At 31.6% G+C, this 22,653-nt stretch overlaps 4 protein-coding genes across 10 annotated transcripts; 2 read left to right on the top strand and 2 right to left on the bottom strand.

Annotated features, from left to right (window-relative positions):
- Nucleotides 1–713: 713 nt before the first annotated feature.
- On the top strand, nucleotides 714–7,515 carry LOC107932087 (cell division cycle protein 27 homolog B). Of its 6 annotated transcripts, none has more exons than XM_016864033.2 (17): nucleotides 720–896; nucleotides 1,360–1,432; nucleotides 1,523–1,632; nucleotides 1,739–1,785; nucleotides 2,160–2,257; nucleotides 2,521–2,828; nucleotides 3,021–3,176; nucleotides 3,605–3,815; nucleotides 4,162–4,337; nucleotides 4,425–4,490; nucleotides 4,779–4,898; nucleotides 5,110–5,186; nucleotides 5,426–5,545; nucleotides 5,648–5,867; nucleotides 5,956–6,237; nucleotides 6,373–6,525; nucleotides 7,123–7,515. In XM_016864033.2, the coding sequence occupies exons 1-16, from the start codon at nucleotides 792–794 to the stop codon at nucleotides 6,415–6,417; spliced, it is 2,214 nt and encodes a 737-aa protein (XP_016719522.2). In that variant the 5' UTR covers nucleotides 720–791; the 3' UTR covers nucleotides 6,418–6,525; nucleotides 7,123–7,515. The 6 variants fall into 6 exon arrangements, with proteins under 6 accessions (XP_040965346.1, XP_016719522.2, XP_016719521.2 ...); XM_016864032.2 differs by having other exon boundaries at nucleotides 721–896; nucleotides 4,114–4,337; XM_016864034.2 differs by having other exon boundaries at nucleotides 830–896; nucleotides 1,573–1,632; nucleotides 4,114–4,337.
- On the bottom strand, nucleotides 6,884–10,238 carry LOC107932088 (2-oxoglutarate-Fe(II) type oxidoreductase hxnY). 2 transcript variants are annotated; one of them, XM_016864036.2, is made up of 11 exons: nucleotides 9,871–10,238; nucleotides 9,518–9,713; nucleotides 8,978–9,076; nucleotides 8,824–8,875; nucleotides 8,593–8,714; nucleotides 8,398–8,498; nucleotides 8,250–8,308; nucleotides 8,109–8,165; nucleotides 7,891–7,936; nucleotides 7,369–7,448; nucleotides 6,884–7,150 (listed from the first exon to the last, which is right to left on the bottom strand). In XM_016864036.2, the coding sequence occupies exons 1-11, from the start codon at nucleotides 9,979–9,981 to the stop codon at nucleotides 7,060–7,062; spliced, it is 1,014 nt and encodes a 337-aa protein (XP_016719525.1). In that variant the 5' UTR covers nucleotides 9,982–10,238; the 3' UTR covers nucleotides 6,884–7,059. The 2 variants fall into 2 exon arrangements, with proteins under 2 accessions (XP_016719525.1, XP_016719524.1); XM_016864035.2 differs by having other exon boundaries at nucleotides 8,978–9,079; nucleotides 9,871–10,225.
- Nucleotides 10,239–17,889: 7,651 nt separating this feature from the next.
- On the top strand, nucleotides 17,890–18,228 carry LOC107932019 (probable E3 ubiquitin-protein ligase RHA1A). The gene has a single exon (XM_016863964.1). It carries the CDS (start codon nucleotides 17,890–17,892, stop codon nucleotides 18,226–18,228), a length of 339 nt encoding a protein of 112 aa, XP_016719453.1.
- Nucleotides 18,229–19,635: 1,407 nt separating this feature from the next.
- LOC107932020 (E3 ubiquitin-protein ligase RNF181) lies at nucleotides 19,636–19,968 on the bottom strand. The gene has a single exon (XM_016863965.1). It carries the CDS (start codon nucleotides 19,966–19,968, stop codon nucleotides 19,636–19,638), a length of 333 nt encoding a protein of 110 aa, XP_016719454.1.
- Between the last annotated feature and the right edge of the window lie 2,685 nt (nucleotides 19,969–22,653).

The raw sequence follows: 22,653 nt of genomic DNA on the forward strand, positions 1-22,653 counted from the left end.
TTATAGTTATTATCATTGCATTAGCTTATACTTTTATAATTTTTAAATGATTAAATTAAAATTTTATCATTTTAGGGAAGTAAAATATAATTTAACTTATACATTGTAACATAAATTTAATTTCATAATCCAATTAATCAAATTTGAATTCAATCGATTAAATTTTACTCGGCTCATCTTTACTTATTTAATTTTACTATTAAAGTATATTAAAATCGAGCTAATTGATTTATAAAAATATATTAAGTAATTGCACGAAGCATTCCTAAATTTTGTCGCTCATTTTAAATTAGTCTTCAAATTTAAACATATTATAATTACATCTCAAATTATCGAGACTATATTAACTAAGTTATTTTGTTATTAATATCAATAAATGACACACATCAAATATTATGTGACATAGTTTCTATACTTTTTACAGATTTGAAATTTATTTCTTATTTTATTTTCAAATTTTTTTAAAATTTAAAATTTAACTGCAATTGTTAATACTATTATATTTTGTTGCTAAATTGATTAGCATGATATTTTAAAATAAAAAATAATCATTTAATCGGAATATAATTAAAAAATGATATTGTAAGAAATATATTTAAATTCGAGTAGTAGTTTATCCAAAACAATGTCACGTGCGAATTGCTGAATTTGAAAAATTTGAAAGCGTAGAAGCACGTGACATTCTTATTTTGAAACCTAAAATAAAACCAACCCAGAAAAAACTTCATCTTTTCTTCGAACCAATAAGAAAGAAGGAAAGAAAGCAAGAAAAAGAAAAAAGAAAAGGCGCCATGGAAGCTATACTCACAGACTGTGTTCAAAACAGTCTCCGCCATTTCATGTTCAAAAACGCCATCTTCCTTTGCGACCGTCTTTGTGCTGAGTTCCCTTCCGAGGTAACTCGCTCATTCCAAAAAAAGAAAAATTTGAACTTTTTCTTTTTTCAAATTTGTTCTTTTCGGTTGGTAAAATGAAAATCTTTTCTGGTCTTTTTAGAAAGAACCTTTTGATTCTTCAATCGTTTACGAGTGAAAGGGGAACAACTGTTCGTTGTATTTTCAAGATCCACTGTTGCATTGCTTCAATCATTTGTTAATGATTAATCGGTTTCTTAATTTTCTTTCCCGGAATTCTTTTTTTTTTCGTGTTTAATACATGGCATTAGATTTTTCAAATTTCAATTCGTATTGTTCAATTAGTGTTCAATGTTCCTTAAGTTTCGCGGAGAATATAGATTTTGGTTGTGGAACTTGATAAATTAGTAACATTAAGGTTCTAAATTCAATTTTCTTGTTATTTTCTAGTGGGTTCTTTACTTTGAATTGCGAAATGAAATATGATTTTTTGGTTTAAATGTAGATGAATTTGCAGTTGTTAGCTGCTAGCTACTTGCAGAACAATCAAGCTTACTCAGCGTATTATATTCTAAAGGGTATGCGTCTTGCCTTGTTTTAATTGTTTGAAGTTGTTTTAGTATATTAAATCATAGCCCCTGTGATAAAAAGTTTTTCTTCATATGAAGGAATGCAAACAAGTCAATCCCGTTATTTGTTTGCGATATCATGCTTTCAGATGGATCTACTTAATGAAGCTGAAACGGCTTTATGTCCTAGTAATGAGCCTGGTGGAGAGGTATTGATGATGTTTTCTTAGACAAGTTAGTTGCCTGTGACTTTCACATGATCTGTAATGGTAATATCTTGATAGTCCATTTTCTTTTTCGTTTTTCCTTTTGCAGATTCCAAATGGTGCATCTGGTCATTATCTTCTTGGCCTTATTTACAGGTTGATCTGAGTTATTTCTTCTTAATCTAGGAGATATTTTAGAAATTTAGGGAGAGACAATGTACTGTTGTTTTCTGAAATTTGCATTGATATTGTCTAAAACTTATTCTCCAAAGATGGCTTGATAAATGCAGGGGATGGTTATTGTTTGTGTTGAAGTCCACCTTCTTTCTTGCTTTTATATAATGTTACTTAGTCTCATTACTGGCTAGACAGAGGCAGAAAATCTTAATGGGATCCCCTACAATGAAGGAATTAAATCCTCTATACTTTGACTTTTCCTTTGTTTAACCACTTGGATTGTCGGACTATATTTCAATTTTCAAATAGTTTTGATCTTCACGTTTCATAATTGAGTAATGTCTCTTTTTCAGGTACACAGATAGAAAGAGAAGTGCTATTCATCATTTTAGGCTGGCTTTGTCTATAGATCCTTTACTTTGGTCTGCATATGAGGAGTTGTGTATATTAGGTCTGTCAAAAATTGTTCTCAAGATTCTATATTCTTTCTAGTGCTATGCTATTACGCTAGGTTGATCAGATCCTCAATCTCACATATCTTTTAGTTAATGTCTTTGAACTGCTATACGTCATAGGTTCAGTTCAATTTCCGTCTGCTATTGCCATTGGACTTATAAATAATAAGTCACTAAAATGGCTCTGCAAATTGCTATCAATTGGCTTGATCTTATATTCACCCTGTATTTCTCTTATCTATTTATATGATTATATCAGGTGCTGCTGAAGAAGCAACTGTGGTTTTTGGGGAAGCAGCTGCTCTTTGCATTGAAAAGCAGCACTTCTATCTTGGGTTAGCCTCCCCAAATTTGCATGTGGCGAGTGAGGGTTGTAATCTGGTTTCTTCCCTGAACTTTAGTTCAGAAGATGTCAGTTCTAGGCAACTGAAAAACACACAAGTGAATAGCTTTAGAGACATCCCCAGTAATCATCATGGAGCAGCAATATCTGCTTCACAGCCCCATAATGGTGGTGGTCCTTCAAATATATCACTTTATAATACTCCTTCACCATTGGCTTCACAGGTAAGGTGGCGTGAAATTCAAAATACTGAGTCATGTTTTATGTAGAGTTCTATGTTTTGATTGGTTAGTTAATTTAGGGTAGATGCTTTGAGGTTACTTAGCTAGGTTTTTTTTTTTTTTTTTGGGGGGGGGGGGTGGGGTTGTATGGGTCTGATTAGGGGCAACCAACATGAATTTCTATGTATGTTGTAGTTGTCAGGAGTTGTTCCACCACCTTTGTGTAGAAATGCACAGCCAAATGGTTCCAATCTCAACACAGTTAATGCTGATGGTTCTCCAAAGTCAGTGGTGAACTCTCTTGTTCAAGCCCCTCGAAGAAAGTTTGTTGATGAAGGAAAATTACGAAAGGTAAAAGTGTTCATAAATGCAGTATTTCTTTTTAATCCTTCTTGGCGTTTAGAGCTTTGTTGAAACCGTTATTTTGCATGCCATTGGTTTCATGGTTCTTGACCATCAGAAACCGAAGAATAAGTAATGTATGGATATAGCTATGTTGTCCATCATTTATGTAATCAACAGAATCATGCTCATTGGTGGTGTAACATGGTTTTCTTTATAGAACTTTTGGGGTAGGATGAAATAAATTTTTAGTAAAATTTTGATACATGGAATTATTCGAACAGGTGTCAGTTATCTTTAATTACTTTGATAGTTTGGCACGTCCATGTCCAGTTAGTGGAATCAGTGCTTCGGTATTATACCTGTGCTTACATGTTATACAATATGAAACTTCCTTGTACTATAACTGAAGTAGTTTGTTAATCCTTTTTTGTTAGATTTCTGGGAGGCTATTCTCCGAATCTGGTCCCCGTCGAAGTACAAGACTTGCTGGAGATGCTGGGGTCGACACAAATGCAAATACCACAGGAGTAGATGGAAATGGGACTAGCTCTTCTAAATACCTTGGAGCTAAGTTGAGTTCTGTCGCTTTTCGTACTGTGACAGTTCGTAATTCTCAATATTTGGCGAACGATAATATTGAAGAAGGTTATAAAACTTCTTATTCATCAGTAGTTCTCTGAATTCTGCTACTTCAGTTTTTTATAAATTCTCTAATAAGTTCCAAATTGAGATTGTTAGTTGATTTATGATTCGTGGGCATGACGAAAGAAAGCTAATTTCTTTCATGTGTTCATTTTGGGAACCTAATTGTGATAGTTATTTGATTGAACCGAGCCAAAATGCTATTCTTCTTCTGATGAATGGAAACACAAATCCCTCTTCCCATTAGCTACCTTTTTTACCTGCTCTGATGCCTAGAAACTTTGATTCTGATATTGTTTAGGGATAAGCGCTGAAATATTTGATGATATTTGTGCAAATTTGGCATCAGCAAATTCAAGTTCATCTCCTGGTGATGTTAGATCCCTTGACCAAGATGGACCTACTGTTCCAGTTGGTGGGGTTGCTATTAGCAGATCAAAAGTTAGCAGCGGCGTTTCTGAAGTTTTAGGCCTTATAAAAACCCTTGGGGAAGGCTATAGGCTTTCTTGCCTGTATAGGTGTCAGGTAACTATGCATTTAGCTTGAAGAAACAGTAATATTTCAGATCTCTGGGGCAATGCTCAATGCTTTTGATAATTCTTCGGTCTACAGGATGCACTGAATACCTTTCTAACACTTCCACTTAGGCATTATAATACAAGCTGGGTGCTGTCCCAGGTAACACTTCTGGTGCAACATTCTCCGTTTTCTTCCTCTCTTGATGTTAGGTTGTCTCATACCAGGTTGATCAATCAGTCTTGACTTGTGATTTTAAATAATCTTTCACAGAGAGAGACATGCTTTCCGTATTTTATGCTTTCCACTTAGACTTGTTGTAGGCTAATTTAGTAAAGTTTTTACTTAATTTTGTTGGTTAACTGAAGGACTTGGGTGTTTTCACAAGTCTCCTACATATGTTTTGACAATTCGTTACTATGAAGTATATTTCAAAAATTTCTGACGCAGGTTGGGAAAGCACATTTCGAATTGGTTGATTACTTAGAAGCTGATCGGGTATTTAGTCTTTCCCTTCGAGTGTCTCCTTACAGTTTAGAAGGAATGGATATTTACTCCACTGTTCTATACGTGAGTTTCCTTGATCCTTGAAAAGTTATGTAACATGTTACATTTCTTGAAATGTTGTTGCTTTACTAATTTATACTCATCAGGATGAACTCTATCTGGTTTCTGCTTGCGAAAGTCTTATAGGAAGTGGTCTCTTTCAAACTTTGACTGATTTTCCCTCTAATTTTATGGCTAAATTTCTTTGTTGAGAGCTGTCTTTATCTTCTTGCAGCATTTAAAGGAAGATATGAAGTTGAGTTACCTAGCGCGGGAACTGATATCAACTGACCGCTTAGCTCCTCAATCATGGTAGATTTATCTAACTTTTCGTTGAGTAGTGCAATGGCATTAGCATTCTCTTTTTTGAATAATTCGTAAATATTACCAATTTCACTATCCCAAGTTTCTAAAAGCTGTTATTTCCTGAGACTAATTTCTATCCATCTGCCTTGTTTAGTAGCTGCTTTGAGGGTTTAGAGAGCAGCTTTGAGAGTTAATATAATCACCTATATTTTTGTTCGGTTTTTTATATTCGAATTAACTTGCAGGTGTGCCATGGGAAACTGTTACAGCTTGCAGAAAGACCACGAAACAGCTCTGAAAAATTTCCAACGATCTGTGCAACTGAATACAAGATTTGCATATGCCCACACCCTTTGTGGTCATGAGTATGTTTACATGGATAATTTCCTTTAACTTTAAACTTGTTAATTCGCACTTCATCCTTTATTTGTTCATTAAAAGTTCCCCCAGAACATTTTCATCTGCAGGTATGTTGCTTTAGAGGATTTTGAGAATGGAATCAAGAGCTACCAGGATGCCCTTCAGATCGATTCAAGGCATTACAATGCCTGGTATGGTCTAGGAATGATCTTTCTTCGCCAAGAGAAGTTTGAGTTTTCCGAGCATCACTTTAGAACTGCTTTCCACATAAATCCACGTTCTTCTGTTATAATGTCTTATCTTGGAACCGCTCTCCATGCCTTAAAGGTCAAGCTACTTTACATACTGTTTATATCTTGACTTGAATGGTATTGTCTTGGGAATTCTTTGAATTTTTCTATCAATCATTCTACAGAGAAGTGAAGATGCCATCAGGATAATGGACTGCGCGATTTTTTCAGACAGAAAAAACCCGCTTCCGATGTATCAAAAGGCTAACATACTGATGAGTCTGGAGAAATTTGATGAAGCTCTTGAAGTTCTACAGGAACTTAAAGAGTATGCCCCTCGTGAAAGCAGTGTATATGCTTTGATGGGTAAAATCTATAAGCGACAAAACATGCACGAAAAAGCCATGCTTCATTTCGGTATTGCTTTGGATTTAAAGCCATCTGCAACCGATGTTGCTACGATTAAGGTATCTACTTATACTTGATCTTTCTTTTATTCTTATCTTGTTTTTCCTTTCTTTTCAGTATTGCTTCTCCCTAAAAAGAAATGAACCTTTGCTCTTTAAACCTAGGATGTGTTTCAATATTTTTTCTTTAACCAGGCTGCCATCGAGAAGTTACATGTACCGGACGAATTAGAAAATTAACCTGTAAATCGAACTGAGTTTTCAAGAAGCAAAGAGGAAGGGCTCAAAAACATGCTTGTCCAGAAAGAGTGGCCCGCTTGTGCTTTCAGGTCGTGCTTGAATAAAACGGTAACAATCTCGAAAGCCCATTTATTTGTGCAGTTAGGTCTGATTCACAATCTGAAACAGGACTAGTTTAACAAAATTACAGAAAGTATCCATGTATCCCACAATAATTGTAATTTTCTTGGGCTTTTGTAACCATCAATTTTTACTTGTTTTATAGTCTTTATTTGTTTCATAACATTTGAGGCAATATGAAAATCAGTGTTGGCTCATAACACCATTGTCATTCTAGTTCATCACGTACATTCATTCAGCATTTTAACCACACCAAGCTCCGGTTCTGATTCCTAAACTTGAGAATTTGAATGTTTGTTGCATATAGATATCGGATATGGATACTTGCAGCGAAAACAAGTAAAAATGGAAAAACTGTGAATAACTTTTTATTAGGAATGATAACCCGTTATTGTAATACATATACATTTTGAGTAAAATATATTTTTCTAACGTTTGATATTAGCACATTGAAATTGATAATGAGCCTATGATACGAAAATTATAAGGTAACCTTATACCTAGACATAATCCAGGAGGACTTCAAGTTTGATGTTTCTCGTATACGCTTAACTCAGCATGAGTGTCCTTGTATCGTTGGCTCAGGTACGTTGCACAATAGATCGGTGGAAACCTGGTTAGGAATACATGCAGCAGCTCGATTAGAGTTGGTATTCAGACCATACAAGATTATCTAAAGGTATGTTGCTTTGACTGGGGTTGTTCTCGAACAGGGTATCGGATAAGGGTACTTAAAGAAAGCACGTAAAGAAAAATGAAAAGTCAAGAGTTTTGAGATGGACTTCAATCCATATTATCTATAATTAGAACACTTTTGACAATAACACTTACTTGGGAGGATTGTTTTCGGACTTGCAAGTGGGTAAACATTCGACAAGACAGTCATGACTCGGCTCAACAAAGTATGCAATCTGTAATCAGAAACAACAGACATAAACCATAGTTATATGTTATGTCATATGCTGTTGATATACGCTATGTTTCTCGGATTTTGATACGAGTGTCAAATACATGTGCTCAACAAAGATATGAATTTGGAGGTTATAACTCTACACCAATGTTCTAATACAACATACATCGTATGTGGGTATTCCAAGAAGAATAAAGAACCTAGCGATATAAGACATACATCAGATCGAAAAGCATCAGATTGAATACAAATAAGTACATCAAAAATAGATATATAACAAGCGCAAAAGTCAGACTTGATACGTAAATAGCAGTTATGATCGGATGAATATATATTGAAGCAACCTGATATAATGACATGACAATAATGAATCATGGAAAGGCAGCAATGGCTCTTAAAACATGAATGACAAAAATCGGGTTAATGAAGGTAAGGAGCCTTACAGAATATCTCTCCTGACCATTCCCCAAAACTCGGTGCAAAGTGGACCTGGGTACATTTGAACACCAAGTATTTAGTCACAAAGTAAGAAACCAAGAAAAATACAGCAGCATATGCTCTAGATCAATGGAGATGCGGCCTTGGATAACGGATTTACACTTATCATGACGATAATGTGAGTCATATATCATAATATAGTTTACCACAGAAAGTGGCTTACTTGAATATACAGTTGCTCCACCGTTCGAGCATGTCCCCAAGATTGACTATAAAAGCTCTGTAAAAAAAAGAAAAGTTTTAAGCATGTCATCAGCAAAGTAACCCAAAAAGCTTGAATCTCAGCAGGCCATTAGCAACTAACCCTTTTACCGGTGCTACATACTCCCATATCTGAGGTTTTGCATCTTTATCTTTGCATATCTGCCAAAAACCGTAATAAACTTTTTGTTAACTAGTCAAATGTGAAGAATAAAGGTAATATAATCGCATGTTAAGGAAAATGTTCATACTTGCAGACCCATCACATCATCTGTTGCCAAAAGCGTAATCAATCCGTAATCAGAATGTGCTCCAGCTCCATATAATCCTTTTGATGGATCAGAAACTTGACCTGAGAAGCATATGAAATTCATATAATGAGTTAAAATCAACCGTGCAAATACATCAAGATGAAAATAAGAGCAGTCCCATGATCTTTCCACCACCTCCATAGTGTAGTAACCGCAAGGTGGCAATAGGCTTCCCGAGCATCTCAGGCTTATCAAAAAAATCAACCTCTAGGCCAAGTGCAAGCGCTATGATTCTTGCAACTGCTTTTGCCACCTCCCTGGTTTACACATTATAAACAAAAACAAAATCTTATTAGCTTATTTTCTCGCATGTTACCACGAAATCACACATAGCTACTTAAATAACATACTAGCTTATAAACTTACAATGCCTGGTGATGGAATTTTTCCATAGTTTGCCTCCATCCAGGCAAAAGACCTAATCAAAAACCAAAAAAATATCCCAAGAATATCAGGAAATTTTTTTCTTTAAACCACGTCTTGCAAGACACACCAATCAACAAAAATCCAATATGGTTACCATCTTCAGGCCAAACATTTGGTCCGTAAAACGGCTTCTCCGCTTCAGGATCATCTTCGGGTACTTCCACACCTATGTAATACCCCTCTTTGTAGTCTCCTACTACCTCACAAGCGAAAAAAAAGCTCAATACTTTAGTTGAACTATTTCATTAATGATCAATATGAAAGGAAAACCAAATATATATATAAATAGTCCTGTAAAGGGGAACTTTGTCCCTTGACTCTGTCGAAAGCGAGGCGGAGTTGATCAAGTGATGGTACTTATTCCCGTTGATGCCATTCAAGGCTTGGGTTCAAACCCTACCAATAGCAAATGGATTGCTGTGCATCATGTACAGCCTGATCTAACTAGGCGCTCTCACTCTATAAACCCGCCTCTGGCTCGAGTTCTTGACAGAATAAAGGGACAAAACTCCATCTGAACTTAAGGACAATATTGACACGTTGAAGGGTACAACGGATTCGCAAAAACTTCTCCGAAAGGAACCAACTTGATTCTCAAATAGCATATAATCAGTAAGAAGAAAGAATTGCTAACCATGAACTTGATTATCAGGGTCAAGAAGCTCATCAAGCACTGGGGTGTATCCTCTGTGTTTTTCATTCCTCAAAACTTTCATTTTCTCATTTAATGGCAATTCAAAAAAGCTCTTGCTTTGACCAAATACTTCATCCATGAATTCCTGGCTTATCCCATGGTTTATCACGTAGAAAAACCCACAATCTAAACAAGCCTAAAAAATTCACCAAATTTCCAACACATTAATTCTGGGTTTATCTTAAATATATATATATATAACCAACTTCAAAACCATAACCAAAAAAAAAATTAAATCCCAATGAAAAATTCAATAAAAACAGAAAAAAAAATATTGAGAGGGAAACAAAAACCTGCTTTAGTAAAGAGACAGATTGATGAATATCAGGATTAGAAAGATCGATGCAATTGAGAGTTGACACTTTGAGAAGAGTTTCAGTTCCATTCTGGCACTGATTCTCCATTTTTTTTTCTTTTTCTTTTTATTTTTTGCTTGGCGTAGCTTTAATTTGCTGTTTCAATTGTTAAAGGCCTCAAGTTCCTAAATTCGAGAGGAGAATTTAATTTAATTTATAGGGGATGAATCCAGAAAGACCAAAGACAATTTTCTGGGTGTGTCGTTTCCCTAACACGACAATGCTACAGCAGCTACAACATGACACGAAACAAAAAAAGGTTTTTTAGTTTATATGGGTCCCGAAAATGCCGAACACACAATACGAAAATAAAGGAACAAAAAAAAGACTCATAGAACATGATTACTGCACATGAAGAGAAAAAAAAGGCTGAACCTTTCTTTTCTTTTTCTTTTTTCATTATTTTTAGTTATAAATAAAAATTATAATTCATAAATGGGTTATTATATACCTATTTATACTTATTAGTGCAAAATACATCCAAGGTCACTAAATTTTTAACAATTTTATGTTTTGGTCCCTTAATTTTAAAAAAATATAAAACGGTTCCTGAACTATTTGAATTGATAGATATAGAAAAATAGATACACAAAGAGAAAATTATGAGACTCGAATGTTTTCATATAAACTTTTTTATATAAAATTGTTACATAAATATTTTCATCTACATTGACATATGTGAATTGTCAAAAAATAATTAAAATATAAAATCAGGGCAGATCTAAGAGGGGCTAGCAGGGCTCCGACCCTCCTAAAATAAAAATTTTTTTTATTTAAATCTTTTATAATTTATAAAATTTTAAATTAATAATGATAAAATTGTACTTTGACCCCTCAAAATAATACGAATTTAATTTAATCATCTAAAAATTATAAAAATATAACACATTAAAATTATATATAATTTAATTCCGACTCCAATAAAATTTATTATTTCACCCCGTATATAATACAACATGCAATCTTTATAATATTGAGAGAGAAGAAAATGACTGTATCATTCAAAGAGGAATTTTAATCATTATTCTAACCAACTTTTAGTAAATATTTAAAAGTTATATAAATATAAATAATTTAAATTGTATTTAAATTATATTATAATACTAAATGAATATATGTGGATCAAATATAGATATTTTAAATTTTATATAAAAAATTATTAATATATTAAAATTTTATACAAATAAAAAGAGATTTTAAAAATAATAACCTTTTATATATATGATCGCTAGCTAAAAAGTTTTTCTCTTTTCCAGTTAAACTTTTTAAGATGCTATGTTGACCCAAGAAAAAGAACAACTTTTATAAGATGCTAAAAGTGCATGCTTGGTTATTTGCGTGATTAAATTAGTACTTTTCTACTCTTATTTTAGACCTGAAAGAATATTTTTAATTATTATTCATTTAAAATTAATGTATTTATTTAAGTAGTAAAAACAGATTTAATAATATATTTATGGCTAGGTTCGATCTAAAGATCCGTCCGAAAAGTGGATTTGAGCAAAAAACCAAGACCCGTTTTGGAAAACAGGTTTGGCCTTAAGTAAGGTTTTTAACCCGGTTTAAATTTTCAATAAAAAAATTTCTGTTGTTTTTTGCTGCTGTTTTTCCACCTGTTTTGCTACCATTTTATTATTACGTTGCTATTATTTTTTGTTAATGTTTGGATATTGTATAACACTTGTTTTATTATTAATTTTGCTACTATTTTAGAAACATTTGATTGTTAAGTTGCACTTATCTTAGCATTATTTAAGTATAAAGAGACTTTTTTAATTTATTTTTAATTTGTTGAGAAACATTTATTTTAATATTTTTAGTGTATTTGGTGTGTTATATTTTTAATTTTTCTTATATAAAAGATAAAATTAATACGGACTGGACCCGAGTTATAACATTTTATCCGGGTCGGACTTGGACATAAATTGAGGCTCATTTTTGGGCCGAGTCAAGTCCGGGCCTAGCAATCAGACCTAAAATTTTGTTAGCATCCGGTCCGGCCATGAACAACTCTAGTTTCATTATTTAAAATAATATTAATATTTAAAATTAAAAGTAAAAATATTATTAAATATGAATTTAGGTCTGTCCAAATTAATGAAAACTTCTGTCTCCTCTTAACCTGTAACCAGATCAATAGCTCGTAAATTTAAAAAATAAAAATAAAAAATACACAAATAATAATACATTTATATTTCCTTTTACAATTTTTAATAAAACCGCATTATATAATTTATTAATGTATACAATAACTCAAGTATACGAATATTTAAACAAAAGGCAGAGGCTAAGGCAGAATATTTTTAGAATCAAAATTGACTATGAGAGGATTAAAATGAAATTTATTATTATATTAATTTAAAATTTTAGAATCTTTTAAAGGACCTTACAGCAATTTTACCATTCCATCCTGAAGTTGTGCTTCATCGTGGCCTAAAAGAAAGAAAAAAGAAAAAGACAATTTATCTGTTCGGTGGACCGCTTTCAATGGAAAAGGGAGAGAAAAAGCGATATTCCATCTTTAATGGCCCATTATTTGTTAATTTAATTCTTATTAAAGTTCTTTCCTTCCTCAAAAAGAAATATTATTCTTTCCTTAAATAAATTGAATTGAACTTGTTATTTTAAAAAATAAAGGTTAAACTATAAAAATAGTCACTTTTGTTTGTCTCAAATTACATTTTATTCACTTATGTTTGAAATGTTATGTTTTAATCACTTACGTTTTCGTTTTGTTATGAAGTGATCACTCTATCGTTAAGCTCCGTTACTTCCCTAAAGGCAATCCTACGTGACAGTCCAAATGGATTTTAATTGTCAACTTGAATGTCTTACGTGACAGTCCAAATTGAATTTTATTTAATTAAAAACCTATGTTCATCCCAACATCTAGACATCCAAGTTGGCGTTTAAAACCCATTTGGATTGCCACGTAGGACTTCCGTTAGGGAGGTAACGGATTTTAATGGTAGTGTGACCGCTTCGTAACAAAACGATAACATAAGTGACTAAAATGTAACATTTCAAACATAAGTGACTACAATGTAATCTGAGGTAAACAAAAGTGACTATTTTTGGAGTTTACCCAAAAATAAAATATTTCTAATAGTTTATAACTTATTAAAATATTTTTATAAATAATATAATAATTTAAGTAAATTGATTCTAATAAAAATTAACTGAGTTAATCAAAATTAATAATATATGAATTACAAGATATAGGCAAAGTTTTAACAGCAATGCGATTAACACGACTCTAACTTAGGCCACACTTGAAACGATGAACACATTGGCCATCAGGCCAACATATGAGGTTCAATCAAAGTTAAAAATATTATACTGTATACATACTAATAGTTAATTTTATGATTGATTTGATATCACTAATCAACAGAGCGTCGATTTGATTAAGAAATTACATGAATGAGTTTTCGTAATTAAAATAAGTAATATTATTCGAGAGTATTTTAGTTTTTTCACTTAAAAAAACGATAAAAACATGCATATGGTGGGATTTCATAATTTTATACATTTTAATTTTGTTATGCACACTTTATTACCTCTATCGATTGTATATAGTTTCAAACCATAAATTTCATTATTTAATGTTTTTGTGTTTTAAATTTATGATTTTCATACATATGGCATGTAATTTTGTTTTTAATATCAATAAAATAGACCCAACAAACAGATGGTAATTAGAGATGCTCATGAGCCGAGTTGGGTTCAGGTCGGGCCCAAACAAAATTTTAGGCTTGCTTGCTAGCCCCGGGCCTGGCCCAAAAATGGGCATAAAATTTTGTCTAAGCTCGGCCCAAATAAAAATGTTAAAACTCGGACTTGGCCCGGCCCGTATTAATCTTTTTGTATTATTTTATATAAATTTTAAAAAATATGCAATACATAAAAAATACTAAAAACATTAAAATAAATATTTTTCAACAATTTGAAAATAACTTTTTTAAAAAATATATATGTCTATTTAAATAACACTAAGATAGATGCAACTTAACAAGTAAATGCTTCTAAAATAGTAACAAAATTAACAATAAAGCAAGAGTTATACAATAACAACAAAATAGTGAAATTGTAGCAAAATAGTGAAAAAAACAACAACAACAACAAAATAGCAAAAGAAAACAGTAAAAAGCAACAACAAAAATTACAGTTTTTTTGTTGTTGCATATTCGGGCCAGGCTGGGCCCGAGCTATGGCCTAGCTCGTTTTCTAAATGGACTTTATTTTTTGTCCAATCCCATTTTTCAGACCTATACTTTTACCCAAACCTTCCCACTTTTCGGATAGGCCTTCGATCCAACCTGGCTCATGAACAGATCTAATGGTAATATGTCATATGATAATGTTATGTGGGCTAAAACATTTAGAAATTTAAAAATTAAGATATACCCAAAACAAAATTCACAACTCAAAAAATTTAGAAATTTCCATTAATTCAAAAACCGCTTAAATTAATTCAATCCAGTTAATTATTTTTTTATATAATTCGATTAATGATAACTTAATTCATCAATGGACTATTTTGAATATTCATATCTAGGCTGTGGGAATTTTCTTTTGGATAGAGCAGGGGCGTAGTTAGAGGGCTTGTCAAGGGTTCCGGTCCCAAAAAATTAGGCTTTTTAAAATTTTAAATTAGTGGAGGTAAAATTACACTTTGGCCTCCTGAAATGATAATTTTTTTATTTAATCATTTAAAAATCATAAAGATATAGGCTATTAAAGTGGTAAAATTATATTTTTACTATCGTAAAAATTACAATTTAATTTCGATCCCCTTAAAAAAATTAACTTTGTCCTTAGAATAAAGACTTGAGAACTTCAATCTTGTCAACTCAACTAATATACTTGGCAACAACAAAAAAAAAAAGACCATTACGGATGAAAACAATTAAATGGAATTAGCTCAAATACTTTAAAATTTTCCATTAATTCAAAAACCCCTTAAATTAATCAAAATTAATTTGATTCAATTATTTTATTTTTAAAATTATAATGTCGGGATAAAACTCGAACAATAAATATAATTAGTGCAATTCGAACTTAGATTAATCATCGTGCCATCACATGAAATTCCAGTTAATTATTCTTTTAATTAATTATGATTAAATATTTTAAAACTTCGATTAATGATAACTTAGTTCATTCATAATAGTACCGATTCTTTTGAATATTAAGGGTGAGTTTGGATGGGCGGTGCGTTTACCTGCGGTTAATGTAAAAATAGCGGTGGCGGTGAGATTAGATACTGTAACGTGAGACAAAAAGTAAGTTAAACGCATCGCATCGCACCGCACCCAATTGCCCATCCAAATCCACCCTAAGCTGTGGGAATTTTCTTTTGGATAGGAAACTTCAATCTTTTCCACTTGGCAATAAAAAAAAGGGGACCACTATGGATGAAAACAATTAAATGGAATTAGATGATGGGACAGGTAGGCTCAAAAAGGAATTCACATATTTTTCAATATTATTATTTTTAAATATATTACATTTATATTTTTTATATTTTAATAAATTATATTATATAAATTCCAATATTTTCGCATTTTTTTATTCTGGTCCACAGATATTCAAGGTTCCCCTTCATCTATTATTATATAATTAGATTTAACTTACGCTGTCAATCTTTATATTCGTTACTAATTTTCTATTAAAATTTGTTAAATTGACATTTAGAAATATTAACAAGGTTAATAATACAGTTAAACTTTTTCAAGTACACATATTAAACATTAAATATGATATAAAATGGGTTGAATGTGTCTTATCTCGATTGGCATGAGTATTGTTGTAAATGCAGGAGGACGTGGGTTCAAATGCGTTGAAGCGTATTATCTTTCTACTTATTAGTAGGGGAAGGGTTATGGGTAGTTTTAGGTATCGTATAAAAAAGATAGTAGATATGATCAAAATCTATAATGAGATTATTCAAATATATATATATGAGAATTATTTGATATACCGGTAGTAAAGTTTTTAAATCCCATAAACATGATTAAGAGGCAATGGCGGAGCTAAGGGGGGCTGGCAGGGGATCGACCCCTTAAAATGAAAAATTTTTCGGCTCTTTATAATTTATAAAATTTTAAATTAATAATGGTCAAATTGTACTTTGATTGCCCAAAAAATAATAAAAATTTGATTTAATTCTTTAAAAAGTATAAAAATATAGACTATTAAAATAGTAAAATTACATTTTTACATTCATAAAAATTTACAATTTAATTCCGGTCCCTCCCCCAATTTTTTTTTAGCTCCACCACTATTAAAAAGTTGACAAATGTCTTATAAAATATTCAATCTTTTAAAACTAATTATGGAATAAAAAATACAATGCGAATGTACTAGATACGCCTCCTATAAGAATATAAAACTGATTATTAATAACCAAATATCGAAAAGTATTTTAGAAATCAAACGGCGGCGTTTCGGGATCCTCTTTTTTCAGCTCAACAAGAATTCGGATAAACTCCCAAATGGTTGACCAAAGACTCAAAATTCAACGGCTCGTGAAACGCATTGCAAATTCCAGTCAACCACGTTATTTTATTTTGTGGAGGAGGTGGAGAATACTTGTGTTAACCATAAATGTCTAATTTCCACGTAATAATAATAAAAAAAGAAGACCATTGACTATAGTTTCGTTGACTGGCTATTCTACTATAATTAATTATTGCGTTGGCGGCTTTCCTTTAATTTAGGTTAAGGTTGGGTCTGGACGTTGGGTGCGGTGCGGTGCGTTTAGCTTACTTTTTGTCTCACGCTACAGTATCGCTACAGTATCTAATCTCATTGCTGTTTTTACACTAACCGCAGGTAAACGCACCTCTCATCCAAACCCACCCTAAATCACTTTTAATTCTTACATAATTTTTTCATAAATATAATAATTATTGTGTTGTTAATTAAGTTTTAACTCGATTGTCATGAGTATTGTTATTTATCGAAATCCTTTTTTGAAAATCGGCTTTTTATTTAAAAAAACAAAAATGGAATAGCCACCGATTCTTTTTATTAGGTGTAATCGGGTCATCTCAAAATTTAATCATCTTAATAAAAGATTAGATTTTACTAAAACGATAATTTTTAGCCTACAAAATTCAAGAATATGGGTTCGAGAGTCGATTACATATGAGGAAGGATTAACACCCTCATAACACCCAAAATTGATACCTAGTTGGTTACTTAATGTTTTGATGTTGAAAATCAAAAATTTGAAGAGAATTTAAAAATACGATCCCTCTTTGTATATTTTTTAGGTAATTTAATTTTTTTCTTTTATGTTAAAAGAGATGGAGAATAGAGGAAAATAGAAGGATAAACAAAAGAGAATGGAAAAAAAAGTTAAAAAACATAAAAAAAAATTTGCTCAAAACGAAAAAATATGGAGACTAATTGTATAATTTAACCTAAAATTTTCGTTTGAAATAATGATTGAAAATGTCACATCAGCTTACTATTACACCGTTAACGAAAATTAACGGTTCAGTGACTAAAATGTTACAACATGTTAATTACGTAAGTGACTAAAACGTAATATTTCAAATAAAAATGACTAAAATGTAACTTGAGAGAGACAAAAATGACTATTCTAGCAGTTTACCCAAATATTAAAGACAGAATTTTGTTTTTATCCACCATTAAACAAAAATAACTTAAATTAATTGGAAAAGTACAAAAACTTAGTAATCAGAAATCGCGTGGAAGTTGAAATTAATATATTAAAAAAAAAGGAGTCAAAAAATATCGAACCTTTTTACAGAGAGTCAAATTCCGCCCGCTTAAACACAACCTTATAACATTAACTGCAATTCACAATGCCTATATATACTCCAAAGCATTTTCTTCATTGCTTTACTTGTCTTAATCTCATCTCTAAAACCAATCTTCTAACAGTAATCTCTGTCTTCTTCTTCTTCTTTTTTTGTCATTTCCATGGACGGCGGATCAGCTAAATGCAACGTTGTCGTTTCAGGTAATAACGATATTTCTGTTCCTTTCGATCACCATTTCGACCTCGACGACGCTATGACAATGCCGGAAAACCTTCTGACCAGGCATCAAACGGTCGTCCGTTTGGTCTCCGACATGCCGACGGTTAAACAAGCGACCGGAAGTTGCTCGATTTGCATGGAGAGTTTGTCGGAATTCGAGGGAGATGGTTCGAGGCGAGTGTTGTGCGGCCATGTGTATCACCATGATTGTATTACTGATTGGCTTTTGAACGGCAACAGCAATTCTTGCCCAATTTGCCGACATGAAATCTGCGGCTAATGATACCCATCATACGTTTGACGCATGTTCGCTCAAGATTTTTTATTATTTTTTATTATAATTATATATACTTGTTTGAGATTAATGCAAAATACTTGTTCAGACTTGTACGTTTCCATTTAATATAAATTATAGCATATCTCATAAAACATGTCGGTCTAACTAAGGTTTTGTTTTTAATGTAAAACCATGTGATTTTAAGTGAAGAATGTATTTTCCCCATAATTTAGTTTTTTTATTTTATTTTTCTAATTTAGAAATTCATGTTTTTCTGTTTATATTGTTGAGATTTTCCTACTAAATTCGTTGGTAACCTGATGTGTCATTTTGAAATTAAAAAACATATATACTTAGTTGGTAGTCATGTGATAAAAACGAAGTTGTAATGGATCTAAATAATTAAATTTAACAAAAAAATTTAATAACTTTAACAATTCTTAAAATTCACATCAATATTTTAATTATAATACAATATCTAGACTAACTAATGGTATTGTAAAAGTTAAGTTGCCAAATTATGTCAAAATTTAAAGTATGGAGATTAAATCTCAAATTTGAGCATAGTATAAGATCCAAAATTAAAAATTGACCATTATTATATTATCATAAAAGTTAACCTAGATGCATATCATGTAAGTAATATAATGACCAAAACTAAAATTTAACTATTATTATATAATATAAAAAATAAAGGAATTATAGTTGAAATTTAACCATCATTTTATTAGTAAAAAAAAAAATTAACTTTTCATGTAAGTCCTTGTATAGTTTATAGATTACTTGGTTGAGATTACAAGATGAAGAGTTGCCAAGTAAGGTCGAAAGTGACTAAGATGTTGAGACTTATATATTTTCTTGAGCTTTATATTCTCTTAGCCTCAATTTTGAAGTGTCACATGTCAAGACTTTACCGCTAATATAGATTTAGGTAGGATGGTATTGATGTGGTTTCAAAATTTCAGTCACCTCCTATATAAGATATGACAAATAGAGGGTGGGTTTGGATGGGTGATTGGGTGCGGTGCGGTGTGTTTAGTTTACTTTTTATCTCACGTTACAGTATCGTTACAGTATCTAATCTCACCGCCACCGCTATTTTTACACTAACCGCAGGTAAACGTACCGCCCACCCAAACTCACCCAGAGTCTGATATAATGAATAAGAAGTAGGACCTCTCAACTATTGACTTGAGGGGTTCCTCTGATATGTAACTCTGAATGGTATGTTGGAGGTGTCCCAATAGGTTTATGTAGATCATCTATAGCCTCCTTGGTCCACAATAATTTATATTAAACCAAATGAATAAGCGGAAAATATATTTTGCATTAATCTCTTAACCAATTACATAAATATAAAAAAATTAAAAAAATCTTGAGTGGACATGCTTCAAATGTATGACGGTATCATTAACCAGAGATTTCATGACGGCAAAGGGGGCAAGAATTGCCATTCAAAAGCCAATCGGTAATACAATCATGGTGATAGACATGGCCACACGATACTTGCCTCGAACCACCTCCCTCGGATTCCGACAAACTCTCCATGCAGATCGAGCAACTTCCGGTCGCATGATTAACCGCCGGCATATCGGAGACCAAACGGACCACCGCTTGATGCCTGGACAGAAGGTTTTCCGGCATTGTCATAGCGTCGTCGAGGTTGAATTGATGATCGAAAGGAACAGCAATATCGTTATTGCCTGAAACGACAACGTTGTACTTTGCTGATCCGCCGTCCATGGAAATGAACAAACAAACAAAAAAAAAAGAACAGAGATTATTGTTCGAGGATTTGGTTTTGAGATAAATATTAAGACAAGTAAAAGGAATGAAGAAAATGGTTTGGAGCATAAGCATCGTGTGGTTTGCAGTTAATATATAAAAGGGTTGCGTTTGAGTGGGCGAAATTTGACCATCTGTAAATGGTTCGACGCTTTTTGACTTCTCATTTGTATATTTTTAACGTCAACTTCTACGATATTTCTGTTCGGATATGTTTAGGTTTAGTCTTTTTTTTAGTCCAATTTGCAAACTAAAGAATAAACCTTTTATGTTATTATGATTTTTATGTAATATAAAATTTTAAGTGAAATGATTTGAATTTAATAAAAAATTTAAAACATTAATTTAACAAAATTACGTGTGTGTTGAGGGATCGATTCATTTGGGAAAAGTCTTCGAAGTGTCATTCATTAGATAGTCGGTCAGTTCCTAACAACTGAATATATTGTTCCCAAGCGGGGTTTTGTTTCCCATGATATGCCGAGAGCTAGCGTGCTATAAACATGTGCTCGGGGGGCTTGGTTCATGGAGCCACGAGCATCCCAATTAGTGTTACCTACAAGACTCGATAAAAGTTTTAGGTAAGGGTGAAACTAGAAAATTTTTTAGGGGGTCGAAATTAAATTGTAATTTTTACGATAGCAAAAATATAATTTCACCATTTTAATAGCTTATATTTTTATAATTTTTAAAGGATTAAATCAAATTTTTATATTTTTAGGGGGGCCAAAATGTAATTTTACTTTTTCTAATTTAAAATCTTAAAAATTTTAAAGGGCCTAAATGGAAAGTTTTCCATTTTAGGGGGTCCGGGGGCTCCTACTAACTCCCCTAGTTTCGCCTCTGGTGTCAGTATAGGGCACGTGAATAATTATGGAGCTACCTGAGTTAGGTGGGCCTTGAATCATCAGCTCGAGGCTTATAAGGCCTCAATAAGCCTCAAGTTGGTAGACTGAAGCTCTTCGGGCAATCACTCACAGCACACTGATTCTCGATAGAATATAAAAGACAAAATCCTTACTGAAGAACAATACCTTCGATTGTTAGAAATCGTTGACTTAACTGTCCAACGGACCACACTTTAATTTTTTTTTTCAAATCAATCGATTACTTTAACAACATTATTATACGAGATAAATTTGTGCATGACATGTGTAGAAGACTAACACATGATAAGTTTGTGCATGTGATCACATGGGCAGAAGGCCAAGAAATATACAGTAACATTTTAAAGGATAAGCCACGCCTAGATAAAATATTAGAGTTTGAGATCTGGTTTAGGCCTTTGTGGCCTAAGTGAGTTTTTTTGGTGATTGAAGTTTGGCCCAAGGCTAAACATTTCTAGCATAGATATGGGTTCAAAACAGCCCATTAGAATTTTTATAATAAACAGAATATATTTGTATTTGGGACAAGGGTTTTTTACCAAAATATTACTAAAAAAAAAAAACCAAAATATTATAAGCTTTTTTTTATTTACCAAAATAATACAAAAAAGAAGAAGAAAAAGATGGCTGATGGAGGGTATGCAAAAGGCGGCACCAGAGGTGCCTTTCTCATAGGCGGCACAGGACTAAAATGTAATGATATAAAGTTTCAAGGACCTAATATGCCAATGTATCATTTTGAGTGAGGCGGCACTAAAGTTGAAATGTGGCTAATTGCCATCTAAGCCCTCCTTATTTATTATTTTCTTTTTATTCCCCTTCAACTCACTTTTTTATTTAATAAACAAGCCCTCAACCTATTTTTATAGTTAAATAAGCTCTTAATCTATGATTTTTACTCATAAAAGCCCTTTATTTTATTATTAAAGTAATTATATTTTACCTAAAGTAAAGCTATTTAAAAAAGTATAAACTAATTCGCATTTTATATTTATGTGAATTTGATGAGAATAATTTATTAAATAAAAAAATTTACTAAATTTGGTGAGAATAGTTTATAATTATAATTTATTTTTTCTATTTGGGTTACATTTATGGGTGATCAGTTTTATTATTACTTTTGGTTTTTCAATAAAGCATGCCTGATATTTCTATTAATTCTTTTTAATTAAATCTAATTTTAGTTAAGTGATAATTAAGATACTTAGAATTCTAATTAAGTAATAACTCTACTTTACTTTAATAAAAGTAGCATCGTCTAATTTTTTAACTAATAAGAATAAATTATAATTATAATTATCACAAATTTTTTTTGTCTTTTTCCTATATTTTATGCTTAGAGTTCTATTTAAATAACAATTTTATTTTAAAATTAGTACAATATTTTTAATAATAATTGCAGTTTAAATTATAATTATTTTGAAATATATAATTCTCACAACTTCTATTAAATTATAATTATTTTTAAATTTATAAAGATTATTTATATATATAAAAATATTTTTATTTAATTAAAAAACTTGAATTTTTATTATTTTAAAGTCATCCAATTATATTCAATGATTTTATAGATTTATAGTTTTATTAATTAATAATATATTATGTTTTTTTTAAGTAGAGTCTTTATAATATATGACCAAATTAATTAATTTCACATTAATATATTATTATTTTAATTAATTTTACTTTTTATTATTATATAATAATATTAATAAATTATTATTCTAATGTAGTTTAGTAATATAATTAACAATAA

This window comes from Gossypium hirsutum, chromosome D13 (assembly GCF_007990345.1).
Source record: "Gossypium hirsutum isolate 1008001.06 chromosome D13, Gossypium_hirsutum_v2.1, whole genome shotgun sequence".
Lineage (NCBI taxonomy): Eukaryota > Viridiplantae > Streptophyta > Magnoliopsida > Malvales > Malvaceae > Gossypium > Gossypium hirsutum.